Here is an 18103-nt window from a genome sequence, read left to right on the forward strand (position 1 = left end):
GTTAACCTCTTATACTATTGGTGAAAGCGACTCGGTTCTACCGTCCTTGTATTTCTCTGTTTTCACGGTCGCGGCTCTCAGTATCGTGGAAGTGTGACCCCTTGAATGTTGTCGTTGTGCTCAAGCTGGGCCGAGATGAATGCACAGCTCTCGGTACGGTACTAGGTCCGGAGTAACCGTGCCTGTAAGCCCGGTAGTTGTGGGTTTTGTCTAAGTCGGCGACATCCGGTGTCCTCGCCAATAGTGCGGCAGAGCCTCGAGGGGGTTTATTCTGTTGTTGGTTAACACCACTGTGCCATTTGAGTCGTTCATCTTGGGTTAGACTCCCAAGGATTTGAAGACCTGCGGCTTAGAGCACACACTGTAGTAGCCGTCAGTTATCTGGTTGTGAGAACCACTGGCCGAACAACTTGTTGTTGCTGGTGTTGATGTTAGTCCATCCACGGTAGGTAGGTGATATCGCGAGTCGCGACCGAGTTGGCCAGACGCATGTTATTGATGATGCGTGCATCAGCTGAGCGGACAGCCGTTACAGTTATTACTCGAAGTGTTGCGTACATGTTAGAGTATATATACCCATTATATAATACTTTAAAATGTACAAACCTCCGAGTGTTTTACCCTAAACTGGACATAGATTTCCCGCACATGAAGATGCGTAGGTAAAGCTGCTGGGCTGTATTTACGGCGCCCGGTTACAGATATCCTGTTGGCGAGGTATAGGTTTTGTTGGATAGCAGCTAAGGTAAATTACGCCTGGTTCAACATCCCTATGCAGTTCTGGCAGAATCAACTCAACTTCGCCGTCTGGTGTGCGACAACAGGGTGTGGGTTGACGTTGACCGACACACGGGGGGAACCGCTGAGTCAATCTGTCTTCACGTTCCACATGTACTACCAGGTCAGGCATATCCTCAAAGAGATCAGCGCCCCGCTCCCACAGGACAAAGCATGGGACGCAGTAAACAACCCGTACGATCGACGGGCCCATGGACACATTTGCAACGAATTCGAACTAAACCCGAAGACGGATTGCCATTTGCCGGGCCAGAACCATGGGTTTGGTATCCCCATCATTCACAATATGCCCCTCATGGAAGCCAGCGAAAAGATGAAAAAATGGGGGTACAAGTCGGATCATATCACAACAAACGAGTGGGATGACCGTTACATGGCTTTCGATGACAGCAAGGATTACCGAGTCTGGAGGTTCAAGCAGGGGCCCGCGGATGACTGGAAAAAGTTCATGCTGGATACGTCGAGAGGGTTCACTCGTGCCGGTACCGAAGGCAGCGAACGACTCGATTCGAACGCGTGCGATGCGCGGACCGTGCTGGGCGTTCGGTATCATCGGTATCGAATTACTGCATTAGCCCCAGCGCCAGAAACAGTTAAATTGTCCAAGCGTTGATGATGATGCCATCTCCCCCGGTCGATATACCGGGTGCCATCCGACGATACCAAACCAAGAATATGCCCGGTCGAAAGTGGACTACATGCTCGACGTGGGACTGTTCATGGCTCAGAGCAACATGTGACTGAGAATCAACAAAGTGGTGGGCTACAACAACAAAATCATCGTAGCCACGGCCGACCAGAAGCCGGGTATCAACCCCGATGTCAGCGTCGTCCACGTACCACCCACAACGACCGGTGAAACGAGCATAGTCGTACCAACCCCAGAGCCCAGGGTTCAACCCACACCACCACAGCCCCAACCCCCATACGTGCAGGCATCCAATCAGCAGCACATCGACCGTAAAACAGCGCTGGTGGTCGGGGGGATCGCGGTCAGTTTGGTTCTCATTTGGTTAAAAATTCCTTAGCCGCTACGTACACCAGACCCGCCACGGTGACGATGGCTGCCCACAGGTTTTGACTGAGCCACGTGACAGTTTTAGCCAGCGTGCTAAGCAGCCACGAGACGAAGCTACCCAGGATGCCGGGCAGGGCTTCGGCGGCCTTACCAGCGAGTTTAGCCAGGGCCTCCCCGAGGGATTTCAGATGTTTTTTTATCCAGTCTCTGACGTCACCAGTTGGTGTGCCCCCACGTCAGCGACATGACCAGGGTTGATATGATGAAGCCCAATGCAGTAAGAATGCTGGTATAGTAATCCCTTGCTCTCGAAAGAGGATTCGGATCCTGTTGGCCAAAGTGGTGTCTTCATTCAGGACTCGATCGATGGTTTCCCGCACGGGGCTGATCTGGGATCGAAGCTGTTTCACGTTCGAGGAAGCGGATTCCAACCGAGTCCGTCTCTCATCTTTACGCAAGTTCGCTTAATCGTATTTCGATGATGGTTTTCAGAGATTTGTCTTCCGTTTCGGTGAGAATTTATTTTCTCGCGAGCGATGTGCTCATCGATTTCGTTCAGTTTCCCCATGTGGTTCACGAGTTCTCCGCGTACACATTTCAAGGCTTCGTCTAGGCCTCGCAGTTCTCAAACAGGAAATTCTAAACTAGGCAAGGGTTTGTCATGGTACGTTGCCAATATTTTTTCGATACTGTCTGATGTTTCTTTATCATCACCTTCACCGCTGAGTTCGGCCCTGATGTTTTGCAGATCTTGGACGACCGTCGGGGGAAGCTTAGGCCGTGCGTCACCGTAATCTATGAAGCCTAGTTCATCACGGATCAGTTGCTCACCATAACGACTGACAAGCGTAGACAAGGCAAGCGGTTTTCTCATGCGCTTATTCACGAGATCGATTGCAGTGTGCCCTTCTTATCTATGGTATACTTGGAATAGTCTAGCCCCAACGGATCGACGTAGTTTCTATCTGACTTCCACACAACCGTCGACGGTTGATTTTAAAAGTTCATTGCTAACGGTGTCGCCCATGAATGAGGTGTCATCGTAATCCCCAATATACGCACCAGCGCCAAAATCATCCATTGGGATGTCCTCATGGCCGCCTTCAGCCATTATTTATATTAAACTTTTATATTTTATATATATAACAATGTATGGTAGGAAACTAGATCCTTTCCGAAGATCAAGAGAGCCTCTAGGTGTCAGAGCCGTGCGCCAGTCGGTGACCATTACCAACAATCCCAGCAAGATAGACCAGAACCAAACGCTGCTGGTTAGATTCCCCAACCTGGGTGAGAATGACCTCATCGTACCAGGCACGGTTCGACTGACGTTCAACCTCACGTTGACCTCCGACAACGACAAACGTGAGCTGGTGTGGAACATAGGTCGAGCCATCAAGAAAACCACTATCAAGATCAGCGGTAACGAGGTACCGAGCATCGACGACAGCGAAGTCTTTCACTGCTACGGGGACCTCTGGAAGAGCGAGGGAGAACGCGTCAATGACGTGTACCAAGGCATCAGCAAATCGACTCGGTTGTGCTTGGGGTACGGCTTCACGGCAGACCAGCTAGACAAGATCTCAGAGGGTGAAAAGGCAATCACCCAAGCGTACGGGAGCCGGTTCTGCGTGCCCAACCACAAGAATAAGATGCCCGTGCCTTACATCATCTACGCCGACTTTGAAGCCTTGATTAAAAACGTTAACACAAAACACAGGAGCACGAGGCCTGTGGGTTTGGATACGTGGTCGTCCGATGTGATGGGGAAATGAAAGCTCCCGTAGTGTACAGAGGTACCAACGCGGCTGAAAAGTTTCTAAAGTGTTTGCAGGAGGAAGAGAGAAAACTATCAGAAATTCACTGTACACAGTCGCTCCCATCGAATGACTCAAGCCGACCGACTAGCTCACGGCTGCAGCACTCACTGTCACATGTATGATAAAACGCTGAACGGCGATTCGTTGAGAGATCACTTTCATGTCACCGGTAAGTATAGAGGCGCCGCTCACAGCTCGTGCAACCTCAAGCTCAGAATCAACCCCAAGACAATAAACATCTCCATGGTCTTCCACAACTTGAGAGGGTACGACTCTCACTTGATCATGCAGGCCATCGCGAGGGTCGACGGCAACCAACGTGCATCATCAACAACATGGAGAGATACATCTCCTTCTCCCAGAACGGCCTGAGGTTCATAAGGCCAACGATACCTTCCCCATCACCGATCGATACACCGACGCCGAGATTCGACCCCTGCTGATGAGGAAGGGTGTTTACCTCTACGAGTACATGGATGGCTGGGCCAAGTTCGCCGAGACCCGACTACCCCCCATCAACCGATGTTATGAGCATCGCGCCGCCGGATTCGAACAAAGGCTATATACTCGAAGTGGACTTGGAATACCCCAAGGCATTGTACACATCACACAACAGCTTCCCCCTGGCCCCTGAACGTTTGAGGGTTAACCCGGACTGGATGTCTGAGTACCAACATAACTTGCTTCAGACGTTGAAAAACTCGTGCCCAACTTAATGAATAAGACCAAGTACATCGTACACTATCGCAACCTACCGCTGTACCTGTCATTGGGTATGAGGCTGGCCAAAATACACAGGGTGCTCGTGTTCGACCAGAGCCCCTGGATGGAGCCTTACATCAGAATGAACACGGACTTGCGAAAGCTGGCCACTAATGACTTCGAGAAAAACCTCTACAAGCTCATGAACAACTCGGTGTTTGGTAAGACTATGGAGAACCTGAGGAAACGCGTGACCGTGAAGCTGGTTCTGTCAAAAGAGGAAGACAAGCTCAGGAAACTGATAGCCAGCCTGGCATTCAACTGGAGCAAGATATTCACTGACGACCTGGTGGCCCTGCACATGAAGAAAAGCCACATCAAATTCAAACGGCCTCTTTACGTGGGGATGAGCATCCTCGATTTATCCAAACACCTGATGTACGACTTTTACTACAACGAGCCCAAGAAACAGTATGGCAACAGGTGTGAAGTGCTGTACACGGACACGGAGTCCCTGCTGATGGAGATTCGAACCGAGGTCGTGTATGAGGACATGAAGAAACCACTCGATTTGTATGACACCAGTGACTACCCCAAGGACCATGCCATGCACAGCACGGTTAACAAAAAGGTCCTCGGTAAGATGAAGGACGAGTGTGCTGGCACGCCCATAGCCGAGTACATAGGCTTGAGGCCCAAGATGTACTCTATCCTGAAGGCCGACAATGCGAGATCCGGAAGGCGAAGGGAGTCAAGAAGTACGTGGTGATACAACACATCAAACACGCCAGATTCAAGGAAGCCCTGTTCAAGACCCGCACCTTCAGACATCAAATGAACATGCTTAGAAGCGATGGGCACAGGATATACGGACTGACTATAAACAAGACGTCCCTATAACCGATGGACACAAAGTGTTGGATAGCCATCGACGGGATCAACATGTACGCATACGGGCATGGGAAAATTGAACCAAGAACATAGGTGTATATATACAATGTCACGGAATCAAAGAAAGTTTGAGGCTATTTACTACAGCCTGCGTGGGTACTGGAAAGGAGCTAGCGCCATACAATTAGCTGGCCAAAATGGCGCGAGTACCCCCGGATGAGGCCAAAGCGTGGCTTTTGAAAAACAAGCCATGTGGCAGATCTGTGGCACCACGCTACGTGCCCCTAAGAAAGTTCGGCATTACCGTACCCAATAGCGTCCACCAGGCCGACCTCCTGACCCCACGACAAGAGGCACAAGTATGCCTTAACCGTCGTTGACGTTTCTAGCCGCTACAAGGAAGCCAAACCCTTGACCGCAAAGGATGCGGCCCAAGTAGCCCGCGGATTTGAAAGCATATACAAACGCAGTCCGCTGACATTGCCAACAGAGCTGCAAGTCGACCCCGGGCGGGAGTTCATGGGTGCCGTGTCACAACTGCTAGCCAAACATAATACCAAGGTCAGGCGTGGCGTGGCCGGAGCCCATCAAAGCCAAGCCATAGTCGAGAGATGCAATCGGACTTTGCCGAGCGCTGATTCGGGCACAAGTATGCGAGAGAGATGGTCAACCCGGGAAAACGATCGACGGAATTGGTAGTGCGGCTACCTCGAGTGGGTGGTGCCGGCTATCAACCAAGAAACCACCCCTTTCACCGAGAAGGCGTTAGTCTACAAGAAACCAGCCGACACTATCAAACTGAAATCAGTGGTGGCTGAGTCGGCTGCACCATCGCGTGGGAAGGAGAGACAGATACCAGATAGGCCCCTCACAAGGTACCTCTACCAGCCCCGGAACACGAAGGGGACACTCGGAAATGAGCCACCGATCCGATATGGTCAGTCAAAACTTACAACATAGATAAAGTAGACATCAAAGCCGACGAGCCGAACTTGTATACTTGAGAGATGGGCCAGGCAGAGGTTTCGTTAGAGAGGAATTATTAGTCATACCGTATGGCACAATGTTGCCACCCAAGCAAAATATTTAACACTTACCTTGTCGGGTAATCTAAATGGTATCCTGTCAACACGACATAGAGCTATCACATAATCAGGAAAGTGCTAGTTCGCAGTCATAGTGACCGGGAAATTAACTGGGGATTAAAAAGTACAATGGTGGCGAGATCTAAGGGTCTAACAAAAGCTTTATTAATGAAATAAAGCTTTACAGAGGCTTTTTGTTGGACTTATAGTTAATCCTCTCTTTGTTAACCTATCTACCACGGCCGAGGTTGACTATACTTTCTCTTATAAGTGTATTATGAACTACCTACAATGAAAGTGTACTACCCTATTGTATCTATTATGCTTGACTATAATGTTTGCTATGCCAACATTGTTATTTCATTGTACCATATTTACCACAGAAGGTAATGCCCAAATAACTGTAATAATATCCTTAAAATGACAATACTTTCTATTATAAGTATACTGAGTCAAATAAGAAACTTTACATTCTTTCTTCAGGGCACTATAAAAGAACAAGAGATGGTAAGATGGTTAAATTGTTATTATTTCATTGCTGAGATCTGTGTGATGTACTCGATACACTGACAGTGCCATAATCAGTTCCATTAGGCAACACCGCCGTTCCAAAACATGGGTATACAGAATGTCAAGTCACAAGAATAAAAATGCAAAATTTCTCAGTTAAATATCGTGTATGGCCGCCCCGCGCATTCACCACTGCCAAACACGTGGACACGTGGTTGGGGATTCTGCGTCATTGCTCTTGCAAGGCAGCGCCAAGTTCCTGCAAATTCTGAGGCTGGTTCCTAAGACCACGAAGCCTTCTCCCGAGTGCATCCCAAACGTGCTCTATTGGATTAAGGTCAGGGGACCTTGACGGCCAATCCATGACGTTGATTCCAGCGTTTTGAAGGAAATTTCGTGTCAACATCGCAGTGTGCGGCCGAGCATTATCATGCTGGAACTGTAGACCTGGGCCATGAGCCGCCATGAAAGGAACGAGTTCAGGGGGGAGCACCTGGTCGCGGTAAGCAGCAGCTGTGAGGTTTCCACGGATGACCAGAAGTCGGGAACGGTCGTTCCCACAGAAAGCACCCCACACCATGCAACTTCCGCCCCCGAATCTGTCGACTTCCTGTACACAACATTGGGCATACCGTTCACGACGTCGTCTCCAGACTCTATTCCTGCCGTCCGCGAATCTGAGGGTAAACCTGGATTCATCACTAAAGACGACTCGATTCCAGTCTCTCTGGGTCCATCGGAGGTGACGTTGGGCCCACAGCAGACATTGACGTTGATGAAACGGCGTCGATATTGGCCCACGATATGGACGTCGAGAATGGAGATTGGAAGCCCCAACCGATTTCGAATGGTCTGTGAGGACAGTCGACCTCTAAACATCTCAGCCCTGGTTCGTGAAGCCGGCAGAAATCTGTCACGTAGGTGACGTAGGACGATTTGACGGTCTTCTGCTCGTCACGTCACACGTGGACGACCCGACCTTGGGCGATCAGAAGTGGTGCCAGTTTGTTGTAGACGACCTCGCAAGTCATACACAGTACGACGGCTGCATCCCATTGCTCTTGCGGCGTCAATAACTGATCTTCCCCGTTTGCAACATGCCAACGGCACGTTCACGTTGCACATTTGACAATCGTGGCATTTCAAGTACCATTTGGCACTAACGTCATTTGCACAACGAATGGATGGGTTTGAGTGGGTTTTGCTAACGTTTTTCTAGAGTCGAAAGATAGGGATTCCATTTCGGATACATAGATGTATCATCAGAGAAAAATGATTCATTATTTTTCAAATTACATTTTGTGAAGTTTCTTTTCTGACTGAGTATATATCATGCACTACATATTGTATCGGTTATGGTAGACTAAATGTTTGCTATGCCAACATTGATATTCCACTATATTACTTTAAGTATGATTACACAATGCCAATTAGAAAGTGGTCAATTGTAACATGTGTTGTGCTGGGGATTATACTTTGTTAGTAAAGAAAGTGTGGTCCCAAATGTAACACATGTTGTATTGCTCGCACCTTAAAAAAATATGTAGCCTGAATATACCTTCTCATGTAAGTGCATACTTGCTGTATATGTCATGCTAGTCTATATTGCCCTATGTGCTAGTCTATAGACTATATTGCTCTACATGCTAGTCTATGTCTATATGTCATGCTAGTCTATATTGCCCTACATGCTAGTCTATGTCAATATGTCATGCTAGTCTACATTGCCCTACATGCTAGTCTATGTCTATATATCATGCTAGTCTATATTGCCCTACATGCTAGTCTATATTGCCCTACATGCTAGTCTATGCCTATATGTCATGCCATATCATCAAACCATATACTTATATGCTTCTGTACATGCTCCACTGAAATGGGGGCGGTGGGGTAGCCTAGTGGTTAAAGCGTTTGCTCGTCACGCCGAAGACCCGTGTTCGATTCCCCACGTGGGTACAATGTGTTAAGCGCATTTATGGTGTCCCCCCCCCCCCCCCCGGGATATTGCTGGAATATTGCTAAAAGCGGCGTAAACCTAAACTCACTCACTCACTCCACTGAAATGAATAAATATATTGGGAAAAAAAAAAAAAAAACTATAGTCTGGTGTTTTTTTTCATGTACATGCATATAATAACATCCATAACATAACATAATTTTTCACTTGACATTCTACCCATTTACAGAATTTTTTGTAGACATAACCATTGACATTTACACCCCAACCAAATGCGACACAGCATCAGCATACTTTTCCTCCTGGTCAACAAGTCATATTTTTCACTTTCAATTGTTGTGTCGAAATCCAGGTATTTTCTACTCTTTGGCGCCAGTCTACCGCCAGCCTTGATCTTGATATATGTTTGTATATGTTTGTATATTCACCTTCAAATGCCAAACCTCCAAGTGGCTAGTGGTGCTGGAAACGATTGTATGAAAGTTGTTCCAAACACTACGCCCATCCGCCTCGACCCATTGTTCGGTTACATAGTCAGCGAATTCCACAATCCTCAACATTCTCAGGGGCATTCAACCAGATGTCGTCAATGTCAGGTGGGTGAATGAGAGACAGGGCAGAGGCAAGACGGATGAGTCTATTTACACTGGGGTCATTGTTGAAGAGTGTCTGAACACCACATTTCTGAACATTTCTCCAAATCACTTGACGGTAGTGGAACATACATCCCTTCTGGCAGCAATGTGGGCAGCTTGCTCAAAGGCTGTGATGATTGCCACTGGTACCAAAGGAATGTTGTTCTCGGCAGCTTTATGTTTAACGATCTGTAAAAGATTCTGGGCACATGGCAAAGGTACCGTCGCTGAAGTAGTTGTCTGCCATGGAGAGGTATCTCAAGTTGTCAGTGGTTGTGTAGATGAACATCCACACGCCCTGGTGAGAATTCTGTCCACCTTGGGAGTAAGCAGCAAACCAAACATTTACTTGAACGTTTGCTGTTTTGCAATAACCAGTGTGACCAGTCCTAGCAATTTATATACAGGGTAATACTCACTTATAAACATATGATTTAAATCAATGACATTCTTCAGAAGTGTTCATCCATCAGGTTGCCACCATAATCTGATATTAATTAAACAGTATTCACTCTGTGAGAACAGTTTACAAGCACATGCCAACTTTAATTAAACTGTCTATAACCAGAAATGTTGTGAGCTGTGGCCTTTTGTCAATAGTAACAACCTATAGGCTGCAGGCAGAGTGAGGTTAAGCACAGTAGCAGAGCAAATTCAAAGCCGGTATACAAAAGCAGTGATTATAGCAATAAAGACTGAGGTAGTAACATTCACTTACTTACAACAGTGGTAAAGCTTACCAAACAGGCTGAGTATCCAGGGTAAGAATGATCTCCACACAATTGCTGGTTTCCGTGTAACTTGAGATGTAAAGTGAAATGTGACGCAATCTCCAACTGCCAACTTTTTTGAATATGGTAGACTTGTAGACCCTGTAGTACCTTCCAGATCTGTATTACAGTTAGAGCATTGTAAAACACTGGATAAGACTGAGACATAAACGATGCTAAACCACCTTCTGTGTAAATCATGTTTGATTAAACGAGTTAATGGTTTGTATGATACTAAATCTTTCACGCGTTTAGAATAAAAATGGTATTTCACGGACGAGAGTTTAGTATTCTGGACCCCTTTTCTCGAAAGGATCCTAGTCCTATGACATCCTAACTTTGATCCTATGGTCTAGGATATTTGTCCTACATTATTCTCGAAAAATATCCCAGCGCCAGGATATCCTTACTTAGGACAAATACTAGGATAGGTTGATAAGGGAAGTTAATGCTGTGTATTAAACAGGTGAATTTTCATTTGGTGAGGAGGCATAATGGGAATTCAAGTCATTACTTTCAAAAGAAACACATTAAATGAAAATATGTTTTGCACATATGGTATTATGTTTTGGCAGACCTTCAGACTCTGAAGAAAAGTGTTATCTCCTTGTTGAATACATTTGTACATGAATTCTTAAAAACTTCACGAATCAATATAAAGTTATGAAAGTATTGCATATATAAAACTATAACTCTTTTTCTGGAAGTAAGTTAATTTGAACAAATACATATAGATATTAAAACACATCATTAGATATTTTAAATCTATTCGAGTACGAGATCACTCTAGTTTTCTGGATACAAGATATTAATTTTACTTATAACTGTGATTAATTACAATTTCTTCTAGCTCTAGTACGTCCACCAAAAGCTGAATTTATACGCGTTCGAGTTCTTTACTTTGTTTTCTAGTGTTTCCATTTATCTTGTAAATGAGATTCTTGTTGCCGTTATATATGTTTTTCATGCAATGAACCATGTGAAATATTTAGTGATATCCCCAACTTAATCAAGCTTTTTCTATCTCACCTACTGAAGAGCTCGCTATCATAGCTAGGATCGGTAGCTCAAGTTAGGACAGGAATATCATAGTTTCGAGAATGGGTCTTACCCTAATGGTAGGATGTCCTAACTACTGTCCTAACTGGTTAGGATCTGTCTTAACTGGGACACTTTCGAGAATAGGCACCCTGTTTATTACTCTCCAACATATATTGATAGAAACTGCCTACAGTGTGATCACTCTTAGCTTTCCAAGCAAGACAAGCAAGGTCTAATACCATTGTGACAGAGGTATTCGCATTCTGATGTCATAGCTGTAAAACCATTATGACGTCATGCGTCTACCGGTATTACACTAGTGTAATATTGCCGTAAAATAGTACACTGCAGTATCTTCCAGGAGCTAGTAATAAATAGAGAATACTTAGGAGATAAACCTACTTTGTGGGAAAATCAGAGGTATATAACGCGTTCGGTTTTAAATGAACTTTAGAGCTATTATAATGTCGCTACGTTCGGTTTAAATGAAATTTAGAGCTATTATTATTTCGTTATATACCTCTGATTTTCCCACATAGTAGGTTTATCTCCATTCTACCATGACAATTTTATGAACATGTTCAGTTGGAACTCTTTCTTTAGTTACGAGTCAATACGTGAAGCGGCCTCGCATTCCAGTCTCAAGTGGCATCGCCCGAAACGGGGTGATTGATGGCAAACCGTCAATAACTAACAGATTCAGTAATAACAAATAACCGAATTTAGAAACTGTTGAATTTTGCGCCCTGTCAACATGACGATTTCACGCACCTCTACGTCTGCCTGCGACAGAAAAGTCACTGTGGTGACTCTTACACACTCATGTTTGTACTTTGTGCTCAAATTCGATTCTGGTGTCCCCCGCCGTGATATTGTTGGAATATTGCTAAAAGCGGCGTAAAACTAAAAAACTCACTCACTCACTCAAATGCGATTCTACGGATATTATTTTCTACATTTTGGAAAGTGTTTTGTGACCTAGTTGCTTAAAAGTGTAGTGGATTAAAATTGAATCGGATTCGCTGGCATGTTAGCGAGGCTGTTGACAAAGAGCCAGATTTGTGGTGATATTTCCGAAAGGATGGAACAGGACATGAGGGTGTGCCTCTGGCGTAAACACGGTAAGGTAATTGATTATACTTTAAAGGAGAATACGAGTGAATTGCAATAATTTGCTGGGTGAAAGATAAAGTCATCAGAAACATATTCTCAAATTTTCAATTAAAAATTATGTATAATTATGTTTCAATCGCGAAAACAGTTTCTGTAAATGTCAGCTTTGGCCATTATGCATATTTCCCTGGAACCCACGTGACCTTTCCGCTAATGACGTCAAATGTGCCTGGAGTCCGCCATATTGCCAAAGACCAAGCGCTACAGTAGTACAAATCGTGTTGTTTCTGTCGTTCTTTTAAATGGTGCGATGGTGTATTGCGTTGCCTGGGGATGCACGGAATCATCGAACATGGGAAAGAACCACCATTTCTTCCGTTTTCCGAGTGAAATAACAGATTTCGGAAGGAGAAATGCGCCGATCATTCCGAGTCTGACGCATATGAAAGAGACATGCACGCATGGGGTATGGAAATCCCCAAGCTAGGCTGAAGAAGGAAAAAGTATCCACGAGATTCATTTATACTCCATCATTCCCTTAACAACTTACTGTCAGTGGTATTTTGAACATAAATTAAATCAAGTCCGATTGCCAGTCGAAATGCCCCCGATACAAAATGACCCAGCAAATTTGGTCAAATTGCCCCAGTGATGTAGTCAAAATGCCCCAATTTATTTAAAATGAATAAATATAGGCCATAAATGCATAGTTTTGTCAACTTTGATATTATGTTCTTCGTATATAAGTATATACATAGTTATGATTTTACTAATGAAACATTTATCAGAAATATTTATTCCTAATAACTTTTATATGAAGAACATAATATCATAATAAGTTGACAAAAACAATGCATTTACGGCATATATTCAATCATTATATATTAATTTGAACAAATTAGAATGAATGACCAAATTTGCTGGGGCATTTTGTAGCTGGGGCAGTTCGAATGCCACACATGAGATATATATTATCAAAATCAGTAAGTGATTTCACATGACCCTAAATGATGCAGGCAACTCGAAACATCGCCGAATACAACGGCAAATCATGAAGTACTTGTTGCTTTCATATCTTTCCATTTTATCAAATTACGCACGTCGTCATCAGACTCGCTATTTGTCAGTAGTGTGTGCCGTGAAAGTATTCTCATTGGCTGACAAGATGTCATTCTAAGGTTATGACCGAGTACCATAACTATTTCCATAACCAAACAATGGGGAAACATACGTTCTCCTGACTAGTATTTTATAATTCACCAGTTTTCGGGGAATAATTTATCTGCGTCGCAAATATTATCTCTGCTCGACCAGGCTGGGATCTTGTATCGAGACTTGATACGTTATTAATGAGAACTAGGATTCCTATTTCCCGTTTTATTTTCCCTCGTCTGAAGCATAATTATTTTGTTTTTAAATCCCATACACCCTACAGTCTCCCATTTGACACAAAATGAACTGTAATCACTTTTTAAAAAATAATTCTTAGTGACTGGTCAAATATTTATAGGGGTGAGTTTGCTGGCTGGAACTGTATGACATTTTGCTGACAAATAGTAATCTTGTTAAATTATATGGTCTATTTATAAGTTTATTTTGACCTCAAGCGGTGCCTCCATTTCGCTTGATTCTTCTTCTTCATCTTCAGTGGAAGATTGTCTTGTAAGATGTAAAATCGGATCGTATTGATACGGTCTAACATCCATTTAGGAAATGACATCAGGAACATCTTTTACTGCTTCAGCATCCACAGACACTATTAAGTTGTGAGGTAAAATCAAAGAAAAAGCCATCAGCAGCAGGCACTTATGACGTCACGTGATACCCCCTCTGCTAATACACTGTCTGGTGTTTCCGTAATAGGCGGAAATACGAGTACGTTTTTGTGTTTTTATTGCTATTTTACAAACCTTTTGTTCAATTTTAATCACGGAATGTGACTTTTAGAATATCCTTTACGATATATCCAAAGTTTTGTTTTCGTCAAGCAGATCAAGCAGTGTAATGGATAAGAGGGATCATGACTAAGCTAAATCACTTTTTCAACGATATTATATTTTTAGAAAAACGTATATTGGGATAAACAGAACGGTTTTAAGTGAATTTTGCAGATTCTGTAATTGTGTTTTACTACAGCTAAATTTGAAACCGTACAAATTTCTCAAAAAATTATCATTTTGTTTGAATTGATAACCCAACTGTTTATTTATGTGGACGGAAGGCATTAAAATTTCTTCGGCGTTCGATTTTAATGCATCCTCCGTTACCGGATATTTTTCTTCGAAAAGCAGTCGATGTTTTTATCTTGTTCGACTGAATATTTGTTTCCATGCTTTCGAAGTACTTTTGTATGTATAAACATCTATTGCTGTGATTTACGCAAGAAGTGAGTCGAGCCCGTCATTGCTAAATCTATCTTTATAGACAAATGTGTTATTTCAAACAGCAAAATCGCCGTAATTTATCGATGCATCGGTAGGTTGTTTAGTGTCCGCCATGTTGGTGGGCAGACAAAAAATAGTGCATGTATAATTGCGCACGGAAAATCAGAGACCTGTATAACGTGATTATATACCTCTGAATGACTTAAATTAACCATCACAATCCAGTGTTTTCTGAAGTCATGGTAGAATAAACGATGTCCCATGTAATACCATATTTATGGAACGAGTGAATGGATTGGTATCTAACGAGCGAAAGCGAGAATTCAACGAAATCAAGCAAGGTCTAGTACTATTGTGACAGGGGTATTAGCATTGTGACGTCATAACTGTAAATCAGTTTTACACCATACGTACGGCACCACGTGATGTTATTACACAATGTATCATAACATTGTAAAATTATTAAACAGTGATATCTTCAACGGGTGAGTAATAAATAGAGGATACTAAACGACCTTAAGTGTAATACCATTTTTATTAAACGAGTTAATGATTGGGATTATTATTCTATTTTCATTTAGTTGTATTTTTTATTAAGTGTTCAAGTTCATTAGCAAGTTAATTTTTCCATTTAAGTAATTTTTTACATTATTTTTCTAAGTGTAAGTTCTTATAAGAATATTTATGTTATCGTCATTGTGGTTATTTAAATAACCAAGGTTTTTATGTCATACTGACATTGTGTGTACTGTTATAGCGCTTGTCGTACTATTACACTTCCTCTGCATTAATTAACACATTTTGTTAATCTTTATATCAATGTCTTCATTGTTAAACAGTTCATCGTTTGTTGATGGTTTCACACTGAATTCTTTTACGTTCTCATTTCTGGCGTAATTGTCCTGACATTGAAGTATATGTCTTAAGGTGTATGTCATCGGTGCTTTGACAACACTTGAAATGTAAATCGCCGTCAACGTATTTCAGGTCTGACTGTTCAAGGTGAAGAGGAATGTGAGCCTGGACAATATGGGGATGGTTGTAGTAAAAGTTGTTCTCGAAACTGTAAACCTCTTCCAAATGGCATAGTGCGCTGTCACAAAGAAACTGGAGAATGCTTCGAAGGATGCGAAGCGGGTGTGTACGGTGACCAGTGTGATGAACCGTGCAGCAAACATTGCCTAGGAAACACCTGCAATATGCACAATGGACACTGTGCTCTGGGCTGTATAGAAAATCACATCGGCGTCTTCTGTGAGATTTACAATGGGATTACCATCGTTCATCAAGGTTAAATAAGTTTAAAATTTTACATTAATTCAAACGAAAGAAAGCTGAACATGTAATGTGAACGATGATAAATGTGAAATTCTCGTTCCAATATTACCTTGATACACTTAATTCAAAAACTGTATGATATTTTGATAGATATACAATTTTCAGAGTGTCATTTATAAAATGTTACCAAGATGTGTGGAACTGCTTAACCGCTATCGTCTCTTCTGTTTGTTATTCAACGTTGACGACTTTGTATGTATAAGTTCTCATTCTGCGTTTATAAATCATTATGCAGGTACTACCTCTAGCAGTCATACAACCGTTACCACAGGTGTGGTACCGACAAGCAGTTCCCAGGTCGTCATTCCAGTTGTTGTAGCAATACTTGTCCTTATCCTTGTGGGCGTAGTGGTTATCTTCATATGGTAAGTTCTAACAAACTCTTGTTTTGTTCATTTGCTGTTTATCGCCAGTTGGCAATATGCCAGTTTTATGATAGTAGCCTGTAATTAATTCACCATCAGATAGGTAGAGGATACGTACCAAACGACCTTCCGTGTAATACCATATTTATTATACGAGTTTAATTAAAGATGGTATTTCACGTAACGGAATTTAGTATTCTATCTATTACTCTCAAACATAAAGTGATAGAATCTTCCTACAGTGGGATGGCTCTCAGCAAGGTTCAATACCACTGTGATAGAGGTAATAGCAGTGTGACGTCATAACTATGAGGGGGCGGTGGGGTAGCCTAGTGGTTAAAGCGTTTGCTCGTCACGCCGAAGGCCCGGGTTCGATTCCCTACATGGGTACAATGTGTGAAGCCCATTTCTGGTGTCCCCCGCCGTGATGTTGCTGGAATATTGCTAAAAGCGGCGTAAAACCATACTCACTCACTCACTCATAACTATGATGTCATACGTCTGGCGATATTACACTAGTGTAATATTGCCGTAGAAATAGTACACTACATTATCTTCCACGGGCGAGTAATAATAATTGACAGTCAACCAGACAATCCATATCATGGACATTGATCCACACAACAGGCACAGAGTGACAGCATCAGCCATATCAACCTGCCGATCCCATTAATCGGGACAAAATACAGACTGGAACCGGAAATCCCGCTTGATTTAACAATCATTGTGATGTGCCTCTCTGGTCGAGGATAAGAGTGACCTGTGTGCCTCTCTGGTCGAGGATAAGAGTGACCTGTGTGCCTCTCTGGTCGAGGATAAGAGTGACCTGTGTGCCTCTCTGGTCGAGGATAAGAGTGACCTGTGTGCCTCTCTGGTCGAGGATAAGAGTGACCTGTGTGCCTCTCTGGTCGAGGATAAGAGTGACCTGTGCCTCTCTGGTCGAGGATAAGAGTGACCTGTGTGCCTCTCTGGTCGAGGATAAGAGTGACCTGTGTGCCTCTCTGGTCGAGGATAAGAGTGACCTGTGTGCCTCCTCTCTGGTCGAGGATAAGAGTGACCTGTGTGCCTCTCTGGTCGAGGATAAGAGGACCTGTGTGCCTCTCTGGTCGAGGATAAGAGTGACCTGTGTGCCTCTCTGGTCGAGGATAAGAGTGACCTGTGTGCCTCTCTGGTCGAGGATAAGAGTGACCTGTGTGCCTCTCTGGTCGAGGATAAGAGTGACCTGTGTGCCTCTCTGGTCGAGGATAAGAGTGACCTGTGTGCCTCCTCTGGTCGAGGATAAGAGTGACCTGTGTGCCTCTCTGGTCGAGGATAAGAGTGACCTGTGTGCCTCTCTGGTCGAGGATAAGAGTGACCTGTGTGCCTCTCTGGTCGAGGATAAGAGTGACCTGTGTGCCTCTCTGGTCGAGGATAAGAGTGACCTGTGTGCCTCTCTGGTCGAGGATAAGAGTGACCTGTGTGCCTCTCTGGTCGAGGATAAGAGTGACCTGTGTGCCTCTCTGGTCGAGGATAAGAGTGACCTGTGTGCCTCTCTGGTCGAGGATAAGAGTGACCTGTGTGCCTCTCTGGTCGAGGATAAGAGTGACCTGTGTGCCTCTCTGGTCGAGGATAAGAGTGACCTGTGTGCCTCTCTGGTCGAGGATAAGAGTGACCTGTGTGCCTCTCTGGTCGAGGAT

At 43.9% G+C, this 18103-nt stretch overlaps 1 protein-coding gene across 11 annotated transcripts in view; it reads left to right on the plus strand.

The window, feature by feature from the left end:
- LOC124269125 (ankyrin repeat domain-containing protein 49-like) overlaps positions 1–18103 on the plus strand; it is a 55372-nt gene that overhangs the window by 6015 nt on the left and 31254 nt on the right. For 7 of the 11 annotated variants that reach the window (XM_046704141.1, XM_046704142.1, XM_046704143.1 and 4 more), the window contains exons 3-4: positions 15712–16014; positions 16298–16427. In XM_046704141.1, the coding sequence (XP_046560097.1) occupies positions 15712–16014; positions 16298–16427 (433 nt within the window). Of the gene's footprint in view, positions 1–15711; positions 16015–16295; positions 16428–17054; positions 17062–18103 lie in introns of all 11 variants that reach the window. The other 4 variants (XM_046704145.1, XM_046704135.1, XM_046704138.1 and 1 more) reach the window with 2 other exon arrangements.

This window comes from Haliotis rubra, unplaced genomic scaffold, assembly GCF_003918875.1.
Source record: "Haliotis rubra isolate DU_JTF1 unplaced genomic scaffold, ASM391887v1 Scf1420, whole genome shotgun sequence".
NCBI classification, from domain to species: domain Eukaryota; kingdom Metazoa; phylum Mollusca; class Gastropoda; order Lepetellida; family Haliotidae; genus Haliotis; species Haliotis rubra.